This window comes from Podarcis gaigeae (genome assembly GCF_964106915.1).
Source record: "Podarcis gaigeae genome assembly, chromosome: 2".
Classification (NCBI taxonomy): domain Eukaryota; kingdom Metazoa; phylum Chordata; class Lepidosauria; order Squamata; family Lacertidae; genus Podarcis; species Podarcis gaigeae.
Window position 1 is genome coordinate 37547921 of NC_139679.1, and position 20222 is coordinate 37568142.

The window sequence follows — 20222 nt, forward strand, 5'->3', positions numbered from 1 at the left end:
CTGACATCCCTCTAGGGGCAAGAAGGACCCAGAAAAAGTGGGTGACTGATTCAAATGCATCGATTTTAAGTAACCACCCAATTCTCTGGCAACATTTCTGTGAGGAATGGTTCACTCCAGCCTCACTCACCTCTTTGTGATGCTTTCTCTGGGCAGGCTGTGGTTCCTGACATCTTGGGGAATTTCTGCTTGCGCTGGCCCCAGTGTCTCCTGCTGCAGCAGTCTGGAATACAGTAACAGAAGTAGGTGGAGAAGTTATGTATGGAGTTCTCATTTCATGCCAGCATTCCTATAGGTTTCGCCTCCAGAGACATCCATTTTATTCCACATCCGTGATTATTTGTGCCCATGACACTACTGGATCTGTCACACACAATCCCACTATCAATACAGTTTGCATTTCTAAATGATTTGGGATGGTTTGCATGAAATAGTCCATGCATATCCCATAATCTCCTGCTGAAATCCCATAACCTTTTGTTATGGATTATTTGTTCTGGATTATTTTTGTCCTAGATTTGTTGTACCGTAGCCCCTACAGACAGCAATGACCACCTCCTAGTGGAGCAGCTAAGCTAAGCAGGGTCCAGTATGGGTTTCAAATTGGATGGGGAACCATGTGTAGAGATTGCTGAAAAGCAGAGGGTTGGGCTAGATGACCCTCAGGGTCCCTTTGAGTTCTATGATAGCACTGGGGAAGCATTGCAGAACAAACTCAAGCAGGATAAATCCACCACTAATGCACTTATTATTGTGTCAAGGACACGTTGCAAAGTGTGCCTGCAAGACCACCAGTCTGGAGAGGCCCTCAGTCTGAGCTGCCACATAGCTCAGTTCTTAGATCTTGCAAACTTTGTGTGACTTTAGCTCTGAGGTATGTAGCTGTCAGTGTTTAGCAAAACTCCTGAATTAACTCATAATTTAGATGCTGAGGAATAACGTGTTCCACCATAAAGCATGGCAGCATGAAGCAATTCCCCCCCCTCCCCCCAGTTTTTGCACAACACCTTAACTATACAATGAATTTAGATCTTAGAACACCAGTGCTGGTTTCCTTGTTTTTACATTGCAGGTGAAGTAGAAACAAGCACGGAGAATGTGGAGTTCAAGTACAGTGATACCTTGGGTTAAGTACTTAATTCGTTCCGGAGGTCCGTTCTTAACCTGAAGCACCACTTTAGCTAATGGGGCCCCTTGGCTGCTGCCATGCTGTCGGAGCATGATTTCTGTTCTCATCCTGAAGCAAAGTTCTTAACCTGAAGCACTATTTCTGGGTTAGCGGAGTCTGTAACCTGAAGCGTATGTAACCTGAAGCGTATGTAATAGGCACATTTAAAAAAAAAAACACAACCTTCTCTACTGGACTTCCCAGTGCTTGTAGGGATCCCAGTTTGCTCAAACCTGGCCTGAGTTGGTAAAAGGATCCACAAACAAGGAGCAAAAGGCATTTGGGGGGCGGGGGCGGGGGCGGGGGGAGCAAGGGCATAAAGACACGTTCCAACAAGATGCAGAAACTTGCAATGACAGAGTCTTGTGGTAAAACTGAAACCGGCCCATCCACATTTTCTTAGCTTGAACCGGTGTGATTTGGCAATCTCTTGCTTGGCGCAGGGCTGTTTCTCAACCATGCCTTTTGCAGAGGTGAGGTGGATAGAGTGCCTCTCTATGGCTCTAAAACCCACTAAAGCAGTGAAGCACACTGGGCTACTGAGAGGATAAAAAAGGAAGGGATGAGGATAAAATGGGGAGAGAATCAGAAATGCTGCCTTGAACTCCCTGGTAGTAAGGCAGAATATCTGTGTAACGAATGAACCAATGAATAAACAAATGTTATAAGAAAGATGCGTGGCAAACCTACATCTAATCAAACTTCTCTGCGCTGCCCAACTGCCTCATATTATTAGGCAAGGCAGGAACATTGTTGACTTGAATGGCAAGCCAGACTTCTTCCTGTTCCTACAAGGCTTAGCGGGCCAGAGACAAATGAGACATGCTGGCCCTGATTCAGGGACATTCCTGCACAACAGCAGGCTGCCTGCCGGAGGCTTTGCAGGATGATCCCCCTCCTTCTCCCCATCAAAGAGATGATTAACACTGTCAGCTTAGATTGGAGCAGCCCTTAGACTTCGCCACACACAATCCGCACATGGGAGATGTGAGCTGGCAACTCTCATCCTCTGCCTGGCATTGCATCTGTGGCAAAGGAACACAACACCTGCACAATGCCTGGCCAGGTGCTGGATCTAGGGATTTTGCATGCAGATCTGCTCCTCTGGATCTGAGTTCCCATACTTTGCCTTCAGTAGAATACCAAACTCCAAGGAGTGTGGATTTTTATGTCCAGCTACTTAATATTGGTATTGAGTACCCAAAGACTCCTTTGTGGCTCTGGGCCAGTAACAACAGGTGTGAATTTATGGCTCAGATCAGTGCAGCAGATCACCTCAGCCATTTGGATCATGGAGGATGTCTGTTGAGGGCTACTAGCCATGATGGCTATGTTCCCCTCTCCACTGTCAGAGGCAATATGCCTCCAAACGCCAGTTGCTGAATACCAACCCTATTCATGCTTCCCAATATCTACAAATCACCGATTGGGAGAGTACTAATGTGCTCAGGTCCTGCCTGTGGTTTTCCATAGGCCTCTGGTTGACCACAGTGAAAACAAGATGGCGGACTAGAAGGGCCATGGGCCTGATCCAGCAGGGGGGCTCTTACGATCTTATCAGTGTTGGTGCCAGGGGTCACAACTCTTCTGCAGGGCCCCCACTTCCAATCTCTGGAGCCCCTTGGCCCCACTTCTCCTCCCCTTACCCCCTTTGACAATGCAAGTGGTGACTCGAGTGAGGAGACAGAGCAGCATGCTGTCCCTTGGGGTGGTCTGAGGCTGCAGCCCAGAGAAAGAGGGCAAGCAAATGGAGGCAGCAGTGAGGAAGACATGCCCCCCCAAACCTGGAACCGACGCTGACTGGGATGGTCAGCTGGTATCAACCTGCAGGATAGGAGCAGGTTGAATGGGATGAGGAGGCAGGGAGAGCTGCTGCAAGAAATGCTTTTGTTTTGTTTTGCTGTGGAGACCACCCCACCAACCTCAGTCTCCCCTCCGTCAGTCCCTCAACCCTGGTGGCATTGCTTGTAACCCTCCTCCTCCTTAGGTTGTGTACATACATTCAAAGCGCATTCTTTCCCTCAAAGAATTATGGGCATTGTGGTTTGCTAAGGGTTGCTATGAATTGTAATTCTGTGAGGGGTAAACTACACTACCCATAATTCTTTGAGGGGAAGAATGTGCTTTAAGAGTGTCGTGTGTACACAGTCTTAGTCTCAGTGTTGCCCTTGAGGATGGGGACAAAACTAGAATTACCTGTCTCCCCCTGTCTCTCAAGGGCTGTGGTTGCATGCCTACTGTTGGCCTCCCTGCCACTCTCAATGGGCATCAGCCCCCGCTGTTTATTTTAAATCTGCTATGGTTACCTCAGCGTTCTCTAGAGCAACCATATTTGCATTTCTGAACGTTACTGTTTGTTACTATTTAAGGACTATTGTTGCTGCAAACCTAACACAGCCTGACCGTGTGTTGCTTCTTTGCCTTGCAATAATTGCTCAACCAGTACATTTTTACATAAAGGGATTATTACAAAAGACGCAAGTTCTTTGGAAAGCGAATGGAACAACTCTCCAGCCTTCTCTCCTTGGAAAGCAAGGAGACCCCGTTAAAAGCAGTGGCTGTGAACGTCTTCCACTATCGAAGAAACAAGGAGCACAAAGTATATTTGGGAAATCCAAAGGTTTGATCCAGCCAAAGAGCCCAGTTAAATTTATTGTGGATAAGAAAACAGCTTCAGGATCCCTGCCCCATGCAGGAAGATCCTGCCTATTATTAATCTGACTAACTTTATTCTGAAATAAAATCACTCACAGGGCCCAATCTGGAACATGCTTCTGGATCAGGTTCCTTTTTTCTGCTGGAAAATGCCCCTTCCCTGTCTGCTATTTGTTCCCGAAGGTGCTGTTGGCAGTAAACATCCATTTGGATTGCTGAAGTATCAGCCATAAGATTAACAATTTGCAGGAGAAATCAGTGCAGGACTGACCCCAATCAAACATGCAGTACATTCCACACTGAGGCCCTGAAACTGGATTTTCTTCCAAATGATAGTGGTCAGATGAAGGATTATTATCATTATTATTATTTAAAGCAAGCATGCTACTGATCTAGAGGTGTCCATGAGAATTTCAAAGGAATTCTACTTGAATGATTTCAAAAGGAGGCACCAGTATGAGATGCTGTATTACTTACTGAGCAAGGAATCTTGGCCGGAAAAAAAGACAATGGCTTCCTTTCCTACAACAGCATAACTCAGTTTTGCCAAGTTGATTGTATCTGTCACTGCTTCCTGTAAAGAAGCACTTGAGCTTGTTTTGTGCAACTGTAATTCAGGCATGTCCAACCGGTTGATCGCCAGGGCACTGCAGGTCGATCGTGGGATTAAATAAATTGGGCAATGACAACTCTGAGCACTCCCCTCTAAAAGAAGCTCAACAATTTTGGGCACTCCCCCCCCAAAAAATAGCTCAACCACTTTGGGCACTCCCCCCAAAATAAGCTCAACAACTCTAAGCAATGGCAATGGGCAGAACACTGTCTTTTTTATACTGGGAGTAGATCACAGTCTCTTGAGAGTTATCTGTACTTGTTGCATCTCATTGCTTCCAATGTCTATGCACTTTGCATGTGTATAAAAAGGACCCCTGACAGTTAAGTCCAGTTGCAGTGCTCATCTCGCTTTTGTGGTCAAAGAGCCCACGTTTGTCCACAGACAGCTTCCGGATCACGTGGCCAGCATGACTAAGTCGCTTCTGGCGAGCTGTTTACCTTCCCACCGGAGCGGTACCTATTTATCTACTTGCACTTTGACGTGCTTTTGAACTGCTACGTTGGCAGGAGCTGGGACTGAGCAACAGGAGCTCACCCCATCGTGGGGATTCGAACCGCTGACCTTCTGATTGGCAAGCCCAAGAGGCTCCGTGGTTTAGACCACAGCGCCACCTGCGTCCCCTTGCATGTGTATACATACCTGCAATTGAAGATTAATATTATCATTCCTGCATCTGATGATGTGGCCTCTAGTCCACACAAGTTCATGCTAATTTTTTAATCTTTAAAGAGTCACAGGACCCTTCATTGTTGTTGTTGTTTGCATATTTAAGGTAGCAATCCTTGCACACTTACCTGGGAGAAAGTCCCATTGAATGCAGTAGGCCTTTCTGCTGAGTAAGCATGCAAAGAAGAAGAAGAAGAAGAAGAGGAGGAGGAGGAGGAGGAGGAGGAGGAGGAGGAGGAGGAGTTTGGATTTGATATCCCGCTTTATCACTACCCTAAGGAGTCTCAAAGCGGCTAACATTCTCCTTTCCCTTCCTCCCCCACAACAAACACTGTGTGAGGTGAGTGGGGCTGAGAGACTTCAAAGAAGTGTGACTGGCCCAAGGTCACCCAGCAGCTGCATGTGGAGGAGCGGAGACGTGAACCTGGTTCCCCAGATTACGAGTCTACCTCTCTTAACCACTACACCGAACTAGGATTTGTTTTCACCTCTAGGTTGGTGAGATTAAAGCATGCGCTTCACTCTTGTAGTGAAACAAATTGATTGTCAAATGTGTTCAAGTATCACTGGATCATGCCGTAGGTCTGGACAAATCAGCATATTTGCATGTGGAAACCATTATTTTACTGTACTTAAAGAAGGAGCAAGTAGTTACAGAGTTATTGTAAAAAGTACAATGAATGAACAGGAAGCATTTTGAGCCTGCATACACACCATCGGTTTAAAGGTTACTGGAAAATGCAGCACTGTGAGAGATAAACTACAGTTCCCAGTACATTTTTTTTAGGGGCAGGGACGGTGCTTTAAGTGTATGGTGTGTATACAACCTGAAACTCTACATAAATATTATTATAAAATTGTTTCTGAGACATGGGTCTCCCAGTCTAACTCAATTAAAGTACTGTACAAACATAGACAACAACAACTGACACTTCTTATTCAGAAGGACAGACAAATCTGTCAGTTTCAGATTCTCATTTTTCCCAAACTTAAGTTCAGTTCATTCCATTTTCACATCCATTTGCCATTTTCCCTTGAAAAAGTCCACATGAAGATTCACAGTTCACACACATTTCTTTTGATCTTTGTGTGCAATTTTGTCCAATATCGTTTTTGCAAGGAATTTCCCCAACTATGTTGCTTTGCATACTATTTCCATATAGTTGTGCACACTTTTTCATTGGATAACTGAAGCACAAAATTTGGGGAAGTGAGAATTCTGAAGGGTATCTTATTAGTGCAGGAAGTGTGACTTGGGTCATTCGTATCAATTTCTCCCCCATCCCTACTCAGAAGTAAATCCTACTGTATTCAACTGGGCTAACGCACAAATAAACGTGGGTTGCAGCCACACAACCCCTAGCTATTTTGTTCCTACTTCTTCTTTTCCAGATGCCTGTTTTGTCTTGGATCTTACCCAGCCACTGGTAAACCTGAGGTCAGGCAACTTGGCTAAGCCCTTCTCAGTCAACAGCTCCACCTCCCTACATGCTAGGTGGGTCATCTTGGAAGAAGAAGAAAGAGGCCCATTCATTGGGAAACAGAAGGTTGACTTCAAAGCAACTCTCACAGCAGCCTGCTCAAGTTCGGGTGGGTGGGGAAATCAATATCACCATCGTGTATCTATGAAAAATGCTTTATTGTGGATTAGACAAGGCACATGTTGTTGAAGAGGCATTTACTGAAATATGAGCTCTTGCTGATAGTATACTCGCCATCCTGGCTTGAACTTTCTGCAAGGCGTCGCCCCAAACCTGAACTGGCTTTAGGGGTGAGTTTAATGTGGCTCTGCCTAGTTAACACCTGCTTCCTCTTTAACAAAGCCCATCGAAACTAAACATGGGCACAACTGGAAGACAGGCATGTACTCCCTTGCAGTAATCTGGAGCTGCCGCATCCACTGCAATGTGCAAATGAAGCTCCAAGCACAGACTGCCTTGTTCATTGCAACAGAGACAGCCAACCTCCATGTACAAAGAATGGAAGCACAGATTTTCTCCCTCCGGCAAAATGAATGGATTGGCTCTCTGTGTGTAGGTGTTTGTGTAGACCAGAGCTCCCACAACCATCAGGCATTGAGGAGCATGGCAAAATAATTTCGAGGGACCACAATGATCATCTAGTTCAACCCCCTGCAATGCAGAAATCTTCCACCTGGTGCGGGACTCGAACCCACAACCCTAAAATTAACAGTCTTGTGTTTTGCCAATTGAGCTATCCCTCAGCTGACCCTTCTCCAAAAATGGATTTTTGGGCTGTATATAAAAAGAAACGTAGAATTACAAAAATAAATAATGCAATAAAATGAAGAGGAATAAAACTATCCAACCAGTGTGTGTGTGTGTGTGTGTGTGTGTGTGTGTGTGTTTTGGGTAAATAATAAAGTTGCAACCTGGCACCGAAAATAATAAACTGTTGGCATCCAGGTGCCAACCCAGTGAAGGTCATTTCTTTTGGACATACAGCCAATGTACTTTTCCTGCAGGTGAAACAGACTTCCTCTGATGACCTGGGTGCATAGGCATTAAGAATTCAAGCCATTTCCCCCCACAACTGAAGTCAGTGGGTCTTGATGGATTTACAACCCCGTCCATCTAGATGGACAGGTCTGTGGCTTGGCCTTAATGAAAGGACTCCTGCCCTTTGCACAACAAGCCTTTCCAGGAAGGCCACCAAGAACCTTTCTCACAACAGGCTTCAGGGGGATGTCTGCCATAGGCTACGCACATGCAGAACTGAAGAAACACGATCTGCTCGCTCCTCTGTGTGAAAATCACCATTTGGGTGTCACAAAGGTTTCCTTGTCTCTCTTTCTGCTCCTTCAGACTGGTCCTGGCCAGAAGGTCAACCCCTTGAACTGCAACTATTGGAATGGATTCCAAAACATTCCCCCTCAGAGGAATCAGTCTCCACATGCTCAGAAATATAGACCGGAGACTTTTTCAAAGCAAAAGTGGTGGTTTAAACTTATCTGTGACCTGGAGCAGCCCTGTTTGTTTTTGCTCTGGGGTACAAGTGCAGAATCTGGGTTCAAATCTCCACTCAGCCCTAAAGCTCACTAAAGTGACCTTGGGCCAGGACCTTTCTCTTGGTCTAACCTACCTCACAGGGCTGTTGCGAGGATAAAATGAGGAAGGGGAGAAACTTATATGCTACCTCGAGCTGTTCGGATGAACATTTGAATCCTCAATAACCAGTATGCACAACCCTTCTCAACCCGCACACTTATGTGTTTTGCAACATATGTATTTCTATGAATGTCTGGTTTTTGTTCTGCTACTGTTCTGCTTGTGAAAGGATTATTCATACAGCCAGTGCAAACAATGGCAACAGGGGCAAATGTGAGGCTCTGCCTAAGCTACTGGTGGGGACAGAAAGGAGAAACATTAAGAAGGGAACCTCATGCAGGAGGGAGAAACATCAGCATAAAAGTTACGAGTTTGCTTATGAAACCTGGAGGAGTAGGATATTCTGAGTGGTTTACCCAATGATTTCTAAAAACAGTGGCTTCGTACGTATGCAACCTTTTCTTCTAGGACTCCCATGTCTTTCACTGCTGCATGGTAGGCAGCTCTTTTGGACATCTTTCTTACATGCCTAGACCGGGGTGGCCAACCTATTCTATTACAGTATTTAAGCGACGTGGGTGGCGCTGTGGTCTAAACGATAGAGCCTAGGGCTTGCCGATCAGAAGGTGGGCGGTTCGAATCCCCATGACAGGGTAAGCTCCCGTTGCTCGGTCCCTGCTCCTGCCAACTTAGCAGTTCGAAAGCCCACCAAAGTGCAAGTATATAAATAGGTACCGCTCTGGCGGGAAGGTAAATGGTGTTTCCGTTCACTGCTCTAGTTTCGCCAGTCATGCTGGCCACATGACGAGGAAGCTATACGCCGGCTCCCTCGGCCAGTAAAGCGAGATGAGCGCCGCAACCCCAGAGTCATCCGCGACTGGACCTAATGGTCATAGGTCCCATTACTTTTACTATTCTAATTATTCTAATTATTATTATTATTATTATTATTATTATTATTATTATTATTATTATCACCATTATTATTATTATTCTATTTATACACAGCTCATCTGACTGGGTTGCCGCAGCCACTCTGGGCGGCTTCCAACATATATAAAAACATAATAAAACATTAAACATTAAAGAACTTCTCCATACAGAGCTGCCTTCAGATAGCTCAGGGGTTGGATAACTCCATACCCGCCAACATTTCTCCAATGAAAATAGGGACATCCAAAGGAAAAGAGGGACATTCCGGGATCAAATCAGAAACCAGGATGATGTCTGTAAATCTGGGACTGTCTCTGGAAAATAGGGGAACTTGGAGGGTCTGCTACACTGAGCCTGGAAATAGCTATCCTGAGTGTCCCAGTCTGAACCTATGGTTTGCCTATTCTAGCTCATGAATGCGAAAGGTCACCCAAAGTAGTGACAAGGCTACAAGGGAGATGCCACCCAGAATTGTCTCCGGCACTAAGCGGAGGAGACGTTCACATTTGGAGTTAATGATTTCAGATATCACAAAAATAAATGCAATATGTCCATCTGTTACAACTTGGCAGGCACCGGCTTTATGCAAATGATGTGCAAAACCTGTTAATTACAATTAGCTCAAATATACAAATTAGTTGCCGGCACCTGGATATCGTATGTTGCCAATGTGGTTCTCAGAGCTGTTCACCCCTGATCTAAAGGGACCTGCAGCAGAAGTCTATACAACTTATGGAAACATGTATTTGGATTTAGCCTTGCGAAAATGACTTCTAACAAATCTGTCTCACTCAGACATGTCTTTCTTCCCCATCACCTCCCCTGCAAGCTTCTTTCGGACGTCAAACCCGACGAGAGCCAAAGCATCAATCAGATTTTCCCTCAAGCCATTGCCAGGAAAGAATGTCTACTGGTGTGGGTATTGTTATAGCTAACCTACATCGGTTTTCTTAAAATTAAAAACAGCAACAGCATTTTCACATTTAGAAAATGAGATACAAATCCACTGCATTAATGCATTTATTATTACAAGGGTAAGAAAGGTAAAGCTATTATATTGCTTGACTTCCAGATTATGGATTAATTAAATTGATTTAATTAATTCCTTAAATTCTTGTGGAGCAGCTACATCATCAAATCAACCCCATGGTCCTTAATCTGTAACTACACACACACACTGGACTCCAACAACTTAAACATTCCTTAGTTTTCTTGCTTTCTCAACATGGTTGTTCATTTTATAATCCCAACCTGCTCCTATAACTTTTTTTATCAGGTCTGTTTTACTTGGTCTTGCACTTTCCCCTTAGTTTTTAGCATATCCTATCATGACCATTATAGGAATGCATCATACCCGCAACTTGGTAGGTTGTTAGGGTGCTATATTTTACATAATTAAATGAACAAAGCAAAGTGTCCATCTGAAATGCATCTTTAAGCATATTAATCACCATATGCTAAAAGCTCGCAGCCTTCTGGCATCTCCATCCAATTTGATATAAATCTTCCCTGACCAAGTGCGTTGCCTTGAGGTCAGATTCGACGTTGGCTTTACCAGAAATAAATTATTTGCGTTAAAACTATTGCCTCAATTACCCTCCACATTCTACTTTTATTATGACACCATGTAATTCCGTTCTAATCAGTAAACTTGTTAAAAGCACGCAATTGACTCAATTGCAAAACTCTGAATAAGTGGCTAATGTGTAGGGCAATTGAAGTTTTGTTGTGGTTACCTCAGTGGCAGTTCACAGTTACCATAGTTCCTTGAATTACAAAGCAATAAAGGCAGGTCTCGCCCGGGTCATTTGTGTGAAAGACTTGCGCCAACAACAGTCAATTTTTTTGTCTGACAGAAAAAAACAGGATTAGGAGCCGCATGTTAGACCTAGGGAGGGTTAGGAATAGTAGTCTAATTAAATGTATCAGGCAAGGACCCTAGAAATTGCATCCTGATTTCTAGGCACTGCCTGTGGAGATACTGGGTGATCTGTATGCAGAGCAGGGAATCCTGCAAGGACTGGAATCAGCAAATAAAAGGAAGAAGTGGAAGCTAGAGGCATCTAAATCAGTTGGTTTTGAGCTGTGTTTTAAGATCTTTTGGGGGGCAGCCACAGATAGGCTCCTTGCCAAATGTTGTGGTGCTCTATTTAGACCAAGGTTCCCCAAACCTGGGTCTCCAGCTGCTTTTGGACTACAATTTCCATAATCCCTGACCAGAGGTCCTGCCAGCTAAGAATGATGGGAGTTGTAGTCCAAAAACAGCTGGAGACCCAAGTCTGGGAACCAAGTTTGTGAACCAAGTTTATCCAAGGTACCGGACAGTCAGCATCAGGAAACACAGCAAAAAACGGTGGTCTTATTTAGGAGCTATTCAAAGGATCTGACCTGATTTCAGCTTCTGGAGCATAGTCCCAGGAATGGCTGAGTTCCTCAAATATGACCCAGTGTCTGGGGAAAATTATCATTGTCCAAAAGCACAGCAAGTGTTATTTTTGGTTAAGTAGAATGTTAGCTAGGTCTACAAGGGAGCAAGATGGCTGTTACGAAGCATCCTCAAAGGAAGTCTTTATTTCCTCCAGTCTTCTCCCCTAAGGCCTTGTGCCTCTGAAGGCATTGCTTCATCCAGAGAAAGGAGCTTCCACCTACAATTTATTGCTATTAGGAGCACAGTAGACGTTACAGACAAATGTGTGTAATAAATCTTTCTTTCTGACAAATAACTGGGGGGGGGAGGTGTCAGGGAACTGGCATCAGTACTGGAGGGAGAGCGCAAAAGCCAGAGGGATTCCAGAGAGCGTCCAGGGATCGGGAGAAGCAGCCCATCTTCTGGGGAAGAGAATCAATGTAGCACCAGTGGAGAAGGGGGGCAGGTGGGGGAAGTGGCGAGGCGGTCCCATGACTCCTTGCCGGGGACCAACGGGGAGAGTAGAGGTCCTCCGTTGCCCACGCCCTCCCTGCGCAGAAGGCTTTCGCGCAGAGAGGGTAGGCGGAGACTAGGTGTCAAAGAGCTGGAAGAAGTTTAAGAAACGTCCACTCACGGATTCTGCCAGCGACTGAGTCAGCCACGGGTGAGTGGCTGTCCGGACAGAGGAGGTTCACTTTGGCAGCCCAACCAGGTGTTTGCACCCAACCAGGGAGATAGGCATCTTCTTACTCATGAGCAACCCCTTAGAACCATTACAGGAGGCTGCTTAATCCTTTCCGCACCGGCCATTTCCCTGCTGAAAATAGTATATCTCTCTCATCCCATCCACCAGCTTCTTTCCCATGGACTCATATAATTTTAGGATGAGAAGAGACGCCTGTGAGGTTCCATATACAGGCAAATGTGCATGTAACTCTATGAGGCTGTATTTTAATGTTTTAATGTATTTTAGTCTTGTTTTTTAAGCTGTATTTCAGTCAATTGTTTTTATATTTGGTGTTAGCCACCCTGAGCCCGGTCTTGGCTGAGGAGGGCGGGGTATAAATAAAATTTATTATTATTATTATTATTATTATTATTATTATTATTATTATTATTAACTCTACAGGTGAACACCAGCTAGAGGCTGGAGCAGAGAAAGGGACCTTCCCCTCCACAGCTCATCTGATACAAATCCCAGCCTCCAAAGGCTGTGTTTCCCTGTGCTCTAGTTTTCATTAGGAGCATTTAGCTCGCCCTTAGTTGGCCTAGAAATGGGGGTCAATTTGGATTTGATATCCCACTTTATCACTGCCCTAAGAAGTCTCAAAGCGGCTAACAATCTCTTTTCCCTTCCTCCCTCACAACAAACACTCTGTGAGGTGAGTGGGGCTGAGAGACTTCAGAGAAGTGTGACTAGCCCAAGGTCACCCAGCAGCTGCATGTGGAGGAGCGGAGACGCAAACCCGGTTCACCAGATTACAAGTCCACTGCTCTTGTGCTCCTTGCCATTTGCTTTCTTCGTAAGGAAAAACTCTGGTGCAGATTTACCAGATCCTGCCCCTCTGAAAACATGCAGTGAGGAGGAAGTCAATTTGATGTATAAAAAGAAAGAGAGGGGAAAAGAAGGAATGAGACCCAAATGTTTATTTTGCAACTAGACTATACGTATACCAGCAGGGCAATGGTGTGGGAAATGGAAAGTTCTGATAAGCGATTTGAGATGAAAAACTGAACTTTCCATCTCAATAAAGATAGGACACGTTATTACCTCCTATCATTCTGGAAAATTCTGGGGCAATTGTCATCCATCTTTCCACTGGAATTGTTGTGGGGTGGTGGGGAGGGGAGGTTGGATAAGAGATATCAGAACTTCGACCCTCACAGACCTGACAAAATGTGTTGTTTGCTCAATTGAAAGGAAGAGGTTGGGAAACAGGCTGGGCCATTATGCCTCCTAAACTCCAAGGAGCTGCCCTGAAGGACATGAACAGTAAAGAATTGCCCACAAACTCTAACTTTAGGGTTGCCATATTTCAAACCGTGAAAATCCAGACAGTTGTTGAACTTGTTTAAGTTTTGCCCAAAGTGGTTGAGCTTTTGGGGCAAAATTGCTTTTTAAAAAAATGCCGTTTTTGAGCTATTTTTATTTTTAAAAGGCACTGCCGACATCGGCTGCCGTATGTCCGGATTTTCCAGTACGTCAGTGCCAATTTCCGCCTTGACAATGCTGCTGACTGCAGTATTCTGGATATATCTGGCCAAATCTGGATGTATGGCAATCCTATAACTTAGAACTTTTCTAAACAAAAAAAATTCCTTCCAGTAGCACCTTAAAGACCAACTAAGTTAGTTCTTGGTATGAGCTTTCGTGTGCATGCACACTTCTTCAGATACACACGAAAGTATCTGAAGAAGTGTGCATGCACACGAAAGCTCATACCAAGAACTAACTTAGTTGGTCTTTAAGGTGCTACTGGAAGGAATTTTTTTTGTTTTGACTATGGCAGACCAACACGGCTACCTATCTGTAATTAGAACTTTTCTGTTTTACAACAAAGACAAATGTGTCCATTTCACTGTGAACTTAGTCATGTTGAGAAGGTTGGGCCATAGCAGTAAAACTGAGGAGGAGGAGGGGGGCAGAGAGAGCTTTTAAACCGTAAGTAGCTTGGATATGGAATGCCTTTCAAGTTCTTGAGATAATGGGCAGTATTCAACTAAAGAAGTTTGTGAGCAGAATGACTTTTCCTCATTGGAAGATGGGACTTTCCCTCCCCTCCTCCCCCTGTGCACACCATGCCATCTCCCAATCTGCTCTGGAGGATTGGAGGAAACCCCACAACATATTTAGATGGCACGGGAGTGGGGAGGGGGGCAGCCCAGTCCATAGACTCATAGAGTTGGAAGGGATCACGAGGGTCATCTAGTCCAACCCCCTGCAGTGCAGGAATCTCTCACCCAACATGGGCTCAAACCCATGATCCTGAAATTAAGAGTCTCGTGCTCCGTCAACTGAGCCATCACGCCTGGCCACTGTGCAAGCAAAGGTTGTTCTGCGACTTAGCAGTACATTGAACATGACCCATTCAGTTCAGGGATGTCCCTCCTTCTATTGTATGCCTTGAAACATTGGGGGCTAAGGCTCCTCCATCAGCAGAGGTCAGCAGAGGTGGCTAAGTCTGCGTGGAGGGGACATCTCCACCCCCATCCAAATCCCACCTCCGGCACAGGTGATCAGAGGTTTGGATTGCTCTGCAAGAAAAGGGGTGCTTTTTTAACAGGCATTCCCATTTTCACTATGCCATGTCCCAGGCTTGCTCAGCAAAGAGGCCCAGCAGCGCCAGTTGCGGAGGGCCAGCTTAGGATCCAGTGGGTCCCTTGCCTGCCTAGCTCAGCCACCTGTCCAGCATGCAAGATGCTGTCTTTTGGGGGCTCCAGCAACTACCAGCGGTAACTTCTACCCACCTATTGGGGTCAGGGAAGTACAGATTCAGATTCAGGGTTGTTTTGTACTTAAAACCACAAACTGTGGGTGGCATTCAACATAAAGCCAAGTGGGGTATCTGTGTATGGAACAAGGTCTGCTCATACAACAAGACCTTTCCCCTCTCTCCTTCCCCCAGGAGTGCTCTAGACCTGCTCTGGGGATTCCCCCAACCTGCCACCACAGATTTAGAGGTGCAAAGGGAAAGCCCTGTTTTGCATATCTTCTGCATATCCAAATTAACTTAATTTGCGCATTTATTCATCTTCTTTAAATATATACTCTTATGAAGCTGCTGGTTATTACAGTAATCCTGCCAATGTTCTTAGGTAAAGGTAAAGGGACCCCTGACCATTAGGTCCAGTCGTGACCGACTCTGGGGTTGCGGCGCTCATCTCGCTTTACTGGCCAAGGGAGCCGGTGTACAGCTTCTGGGTCATGTGGCCAGCATGACTAAGCCGCTTCTGGCGAACCAGAGCAATGCACGGAAACACCGTTTACCTTCCTGCCGGAGCGGTACCTATTTATCTACTTGTACTTTGACATGCTTTCGAACTGCTAGGTGGGCAGGAGCAGGGACCGAGCAACGGGAGCTAACCCCGTCGCGGGGATTCGAACCACTGACCTTCTGATCAGCAAGTCCTAGGCTTTGTGGTTTAACCCACAGCGCCACCGGCGTCCCTTCACCAATGTTCTTATCTGTTTACAATTTACAGTCATACCTCATGTTGCATCCGCTTCAGGTTACATGTTTTCATGTTGCGTCGCGCAGCACCCCGGAAGTACTGGAATGGGTTACTTCTGGGTTTCGCTGCTCGTGCATGTGCAGAAGTGCTAAATTGCACCATGAATGTGCGTAGATGCAACGCTTTGCCTCGCATCAGTTCTGTGTTACGGATGGGCCTCCGGAACAGATCCCGTCCTTAACACAAGGTTCCACTGTACAGTGGTACCTCGGGTTACAAACGCTTTGGGTTACAAACACTTTGGGTTACAAACTCCGCTAACCCAGAAGTAGTACCTCAGGTTGCGAACTTTGCCCCAGGATGAGAACAGAAATTGCACACCAGTGGCGCGGCGGCAGTGGGAGGCCCCATTAGCGAAAGCACACCTCAGGTTAAGAATGGTTTCGGGTTAAGAACGGACCTGCGGAACCAATTAAGTTCGTAACCTGAGGTACCACTGTATCTGTAAATATTCAGTAAACCATTTCCATTCTTTTATTTTTAAAAAAGTTATCTTGATGAGTTTATTCTGAGAAAATATTTGTTCAATATAACCCCTATGCGCTGGCCACCCATAACTCAAAGCTAAACTATGAACCTGCTGGATGAAGTTAAGGAATTCACTATGTCTCACCTCTTGCAAGTATAACATGGAGATAGTCCTGGCCAACCCCACTAGAGCTTTAAAGATTATTGATGTATACAAAACACTTTATGGACTACATTTGGTATGGGGAACTTTTGGCCCTCTGGATGTAGCTGAACTACAACTCCCATCAGCCCCAGAGAGTATGGCAATAATGATGGGAGTTGTAGTTCAGCAACATCCAGACAGCCAAAGATTCCCCACACCACAGGTAGTCCATAAAGTGTTTTATATGGTCATTTTAACCAAAAGATACACAACTAGACATGAAATTCATAGAACATACTGCTACATTCAAAACTATTGAATGCAAAGTGAAAATACAAAAAGGAGGGAGGGTCTCGCACTCAGATCTATGGGTAGTTGCGGGTGCCATGTGAAACTTCACCCTTCTCCTTTCAAACATGGGTGGGTGGACAGTATAAAGTAAAAGCTGAACTTAAGGATGAAATGAAGTGTGGAGCCTAAAGCAAGTTTTCTTTAGATGCTTGCCAAATGGTTTCGGTTATCTGGGATCTAAGTTTTGGGTCCCAACCTGTTCCGAGAGAATCATCCCTTCTGAGCCCCTCATCCAACTCTTCAGCCGTAATGAAAGCAGATGACATCCGTATCTAGGAGCCCATGAGCTGTAGGACAAGTCCTTTAAGCTTAGTGAACTTAATGTGGGTGAACCATCTTGCAGCCACTTCACAACATAGACTTCGTCAAGCTGGCGCCCAGCAGACACTCTGAACTACAACTCCCACCAGCTGGCTGGGCCTGAGGAGAGTTATGGTCCAAAACATCTGCAGGGTGCAGGACATAGCAGCTAAATGAAGTGCAAAATCTGAGCTGCACTTTGCTCTCTTGTCCCTGTGTGTGGGGGGACAACAGCACCCTGCATGTCAACAAACAAGACAGGACACGCTGCAACCATGCACAGCGCCCCATCTTCAAACCTGAAGCCACTTAGTGGCACCCTCTTAAGAACCCTGCATTCGCCTGCTTGGTCTTCCTGGCCCCACTGTGTGGGAATGTGCGCTCATGGCTAGGAACTCTTGAACGCACAGGCGTCTGGAAGCCTCAACTCTCTGCTTCCCATGCATTACTCACTCCGCTGAACTTAATTAGCATGCCTGGCCTGCTTTTTATTCCTAGCCTTTTGGGAGCTGGGAGTACAATACCCTTCTTCTCTCCCAACTCTTGCCTGCCCTTCCTCGCTCTCCAGGAGAGGTAGCCTTGTTGCTGTGGGCTTTGTTTCTGCACACATATCTGCCCGCGCCTCGGAGGGCGTGTGTTCCATTGTAAAGCGACATGTGCAGTCACATCTCCGAAATCAAGCTTTGAGGTTCTTCCAGGTTTAAAACTCCCCCTCGCTTTAAAAATAAACGAACTTGCACGATGTTTTTAGATACAGCTGCGGTTTGGGTCGCAACCCCATCGGATCAAAATAAACCACACGCAAACAAAAGAATATTGAGCAAGATTCCGAGGCTGGGTACACACACCATACCTTAAAAGCACATTTCTCTCCCCACCCCAACCCAAAGAAGAATGGGAACTGTAGCTTGTTTAAGGGTATTGGGAACTATCGCCCTGCGAGATGTAAACTACAGTTCCCATGATTCTTTTTTTTTTTTTCGGGAGCAAAGAAAACGCGCTTGGAAAGTGCGGTGCGCACACCGCTCTTTCCTGTTCTGTTTCCAAGACGATTGCCAGGTTCCCCTGGTTTTGATTTTTTGGGGGATTGCGCCTTTCCCCCAAACACACAAGGCATGCCCCTCATTTCTGAGCAGCCGGCTGTTCCCAAAGCATGCTAGGCAGGGCTGTGTTTTTCTCCCGCGACGCTGCTTTTGGGAACATTTCTCCACCACCACCACCACCACCGCGCCCCGCCCTCCTGACTTACCTGGATGAATCCGTCGTGGTGTAGTAGTGCCCGTAAAAGATGACCGAGAACGTTATCCCTATCAGGAACAAAAGGCAGAGTCTCTTCCACCGGGCAGACCCCATCCAGGCAAGTTTGGAGCACGCCAGCAGGAGGAAGAAGCCTTCCTCCAAAAAAAGGCTGGCCTCCCGATGCGCGCTATCCTAGGCGCTGCCAAATGAAATCAGAGCCACCTTCGCTTCCCAAGCGATGCCGCCCTCCCTTTCAAAAAGCAAAAGCGGGGAAAGAAGTGGGGAACTCCACAGTGGCTCTTTCAAGCTCTTTTGAAAAGTTCCCGAGTTGCTCTCCTGCCTGACTTTGCCCTCTTGAGCCCAGCTGGAAGAGGTCCCCCAGGGCTTTGGGTATTGTGCGGCGCGTAATAAAGACCTCCTCTCTCTCTCGCGTCTCCTCCCTCTCCCTGCCCTTCCATCTGTTGATAGCTGCCAATGCACCTTCCCAGGATAGCTAACTTAAGCAGAGGGAGAGAGGCTGTGTAAAAGGGGGTGGGAGGCAGGGTACTTCTTCCCTAACTGGTTTAGACTCGCTCGCTGGTGGAGGAGGCGACGGCAGGCGCGAGTTCCTACTCCTAAAACAGCTACTAATTCTCAGCGGGCGATTAAACATTTACTCGGGCAGGAAAGGAGCATGCTTGGAAGCTGATCGTTCTTTAGCCTTGACCCGCGAACGTGGTTTATTTTGTTTTCTCCCCCCCCCCTCTTTTGGTGGGAGCAGGGAGAGGGTGGTGGAATTCATAAACGCTTATTTCCGATGAAACAAGGAGCTTTTACGCACCCACGGAAGCGCGCGTGCGCACCCCCGTTTCGAAAACCTCGCAGCAGATATGTGAGAGGTTTCGGGCGGGGTTAGCGGGGTGGGGAGGGGTTGTTAGCGCTGATCTAAATCCGGAGTTACTCCTGCTGTGTTGTTGGGTAAACAGAAGAGCCCTGGAAGAACGGCTGTGCTGCTGGGCTAAGTAAAGACCCGCCCACCCTCGCTGAAGAATGTATGGAAAAGACCCACGTCCCGTCCCCTCCAACCATTGCAGGTACTCCTCACTGAATTTCCAGGGAGATTTGTCTCTCCTCTCCTCTGCCCTGCCCTGAAGAATTCAGACTCCTGTCCCCCACCCCTTGCAACTTCACTGGGCGAAGGCCAGCTCCAGAGGGTGACCAGGTTGGGCATTTCCCAAGGCCCCAAGACCAACTTTGCACAGCGAATGTGCAAAGTTTGTGTGTCTTGGGCAGTTTGTATGTCTTGCCTTCTCCATGGGGTGCTGTACCTGAGGAGGGGGCCCAAATCCATGAATGCCTGATGAATTTGCATGCATGAGAATTTGCATGTCTCCATAATATAATACAGTGGTACCTCAGGTTACATATACTTCAGGTTACATACGCTTCAGGTTACAGACTCCGCTAACCCAGAAATAGTGCTTCAGGTTAAGAACTTTGCTTCAGGATGAGAACCGAAATCGTGCTCCAGCAGCATGGCGGCAGCAGGAGGCCCCATTAGCTGAAGTGGTGCTTCAGGTTAAGAACAGTTTTAGGTTAAGAACAGACCTCCAGAATGAATTAAGTACTTAACCCGAAGTACCACTGTACAGAACGTTCGTCCCTGAGATCACTGAACAAGACAAATGCAAGGGACTCATTTTCTTTATCTTTCTCTACCTATGGCCACTGAGTCGACACTTTACCTTCAAAGCACACTCAGTGCACATTTAAATCTCATTCCTCATCCTGAGAACTGTAGTTTGCTAAGGATACTGGGTATTGTAGCTCTGTGAGGGGAAACTAGGAAGTCACAGGATTCTTTGGGGGAAGTCAGAGCCTAGAACTTGCCAATCAGAAGGTCAGCAGTTCGAATCCCCGCAACAGAGTGAGCTCCCATTGCTCGGTCCCTGCTTCTGCCAACCTAGCAAAAGCACATCAAAGTGCAAGTAGAT

The 20222-nt window shown here is 46.3% G+C and overlaps 1 protein-coding gene across 1 annotated transcript in view; it reads right to left on the reverse strand.

Moving 5' to 3' along the window:
- The window catches only part of ST6GALNAC2 (ST6 N-acetylgalactosaminide alpha-2,6-sialyltransferase 2), a 33377-nt gene extending 14558 nt beyond the window's left edge, over positions 1-18819 (reverse strand). Inside the window, exons 1-2 of the mRNA XM_083725923.1 lie at positions 18260-18819; positions 131-223 (exon numbers count right to left, since the gene is read on the reverse strand). Coding sequence (XP_083582049.1) covers positions 131-223; positions 18260-18363 — 197 coding nt within the window. The 5' untranslated portion in view covers positions 18364-18819. The remainder of the gene's footprint in view (positions 1-130; positions 224-18259) is intronic.
- Between the last annotated feature and the right edge of the window lie 1403 nt (positions 18820-20222).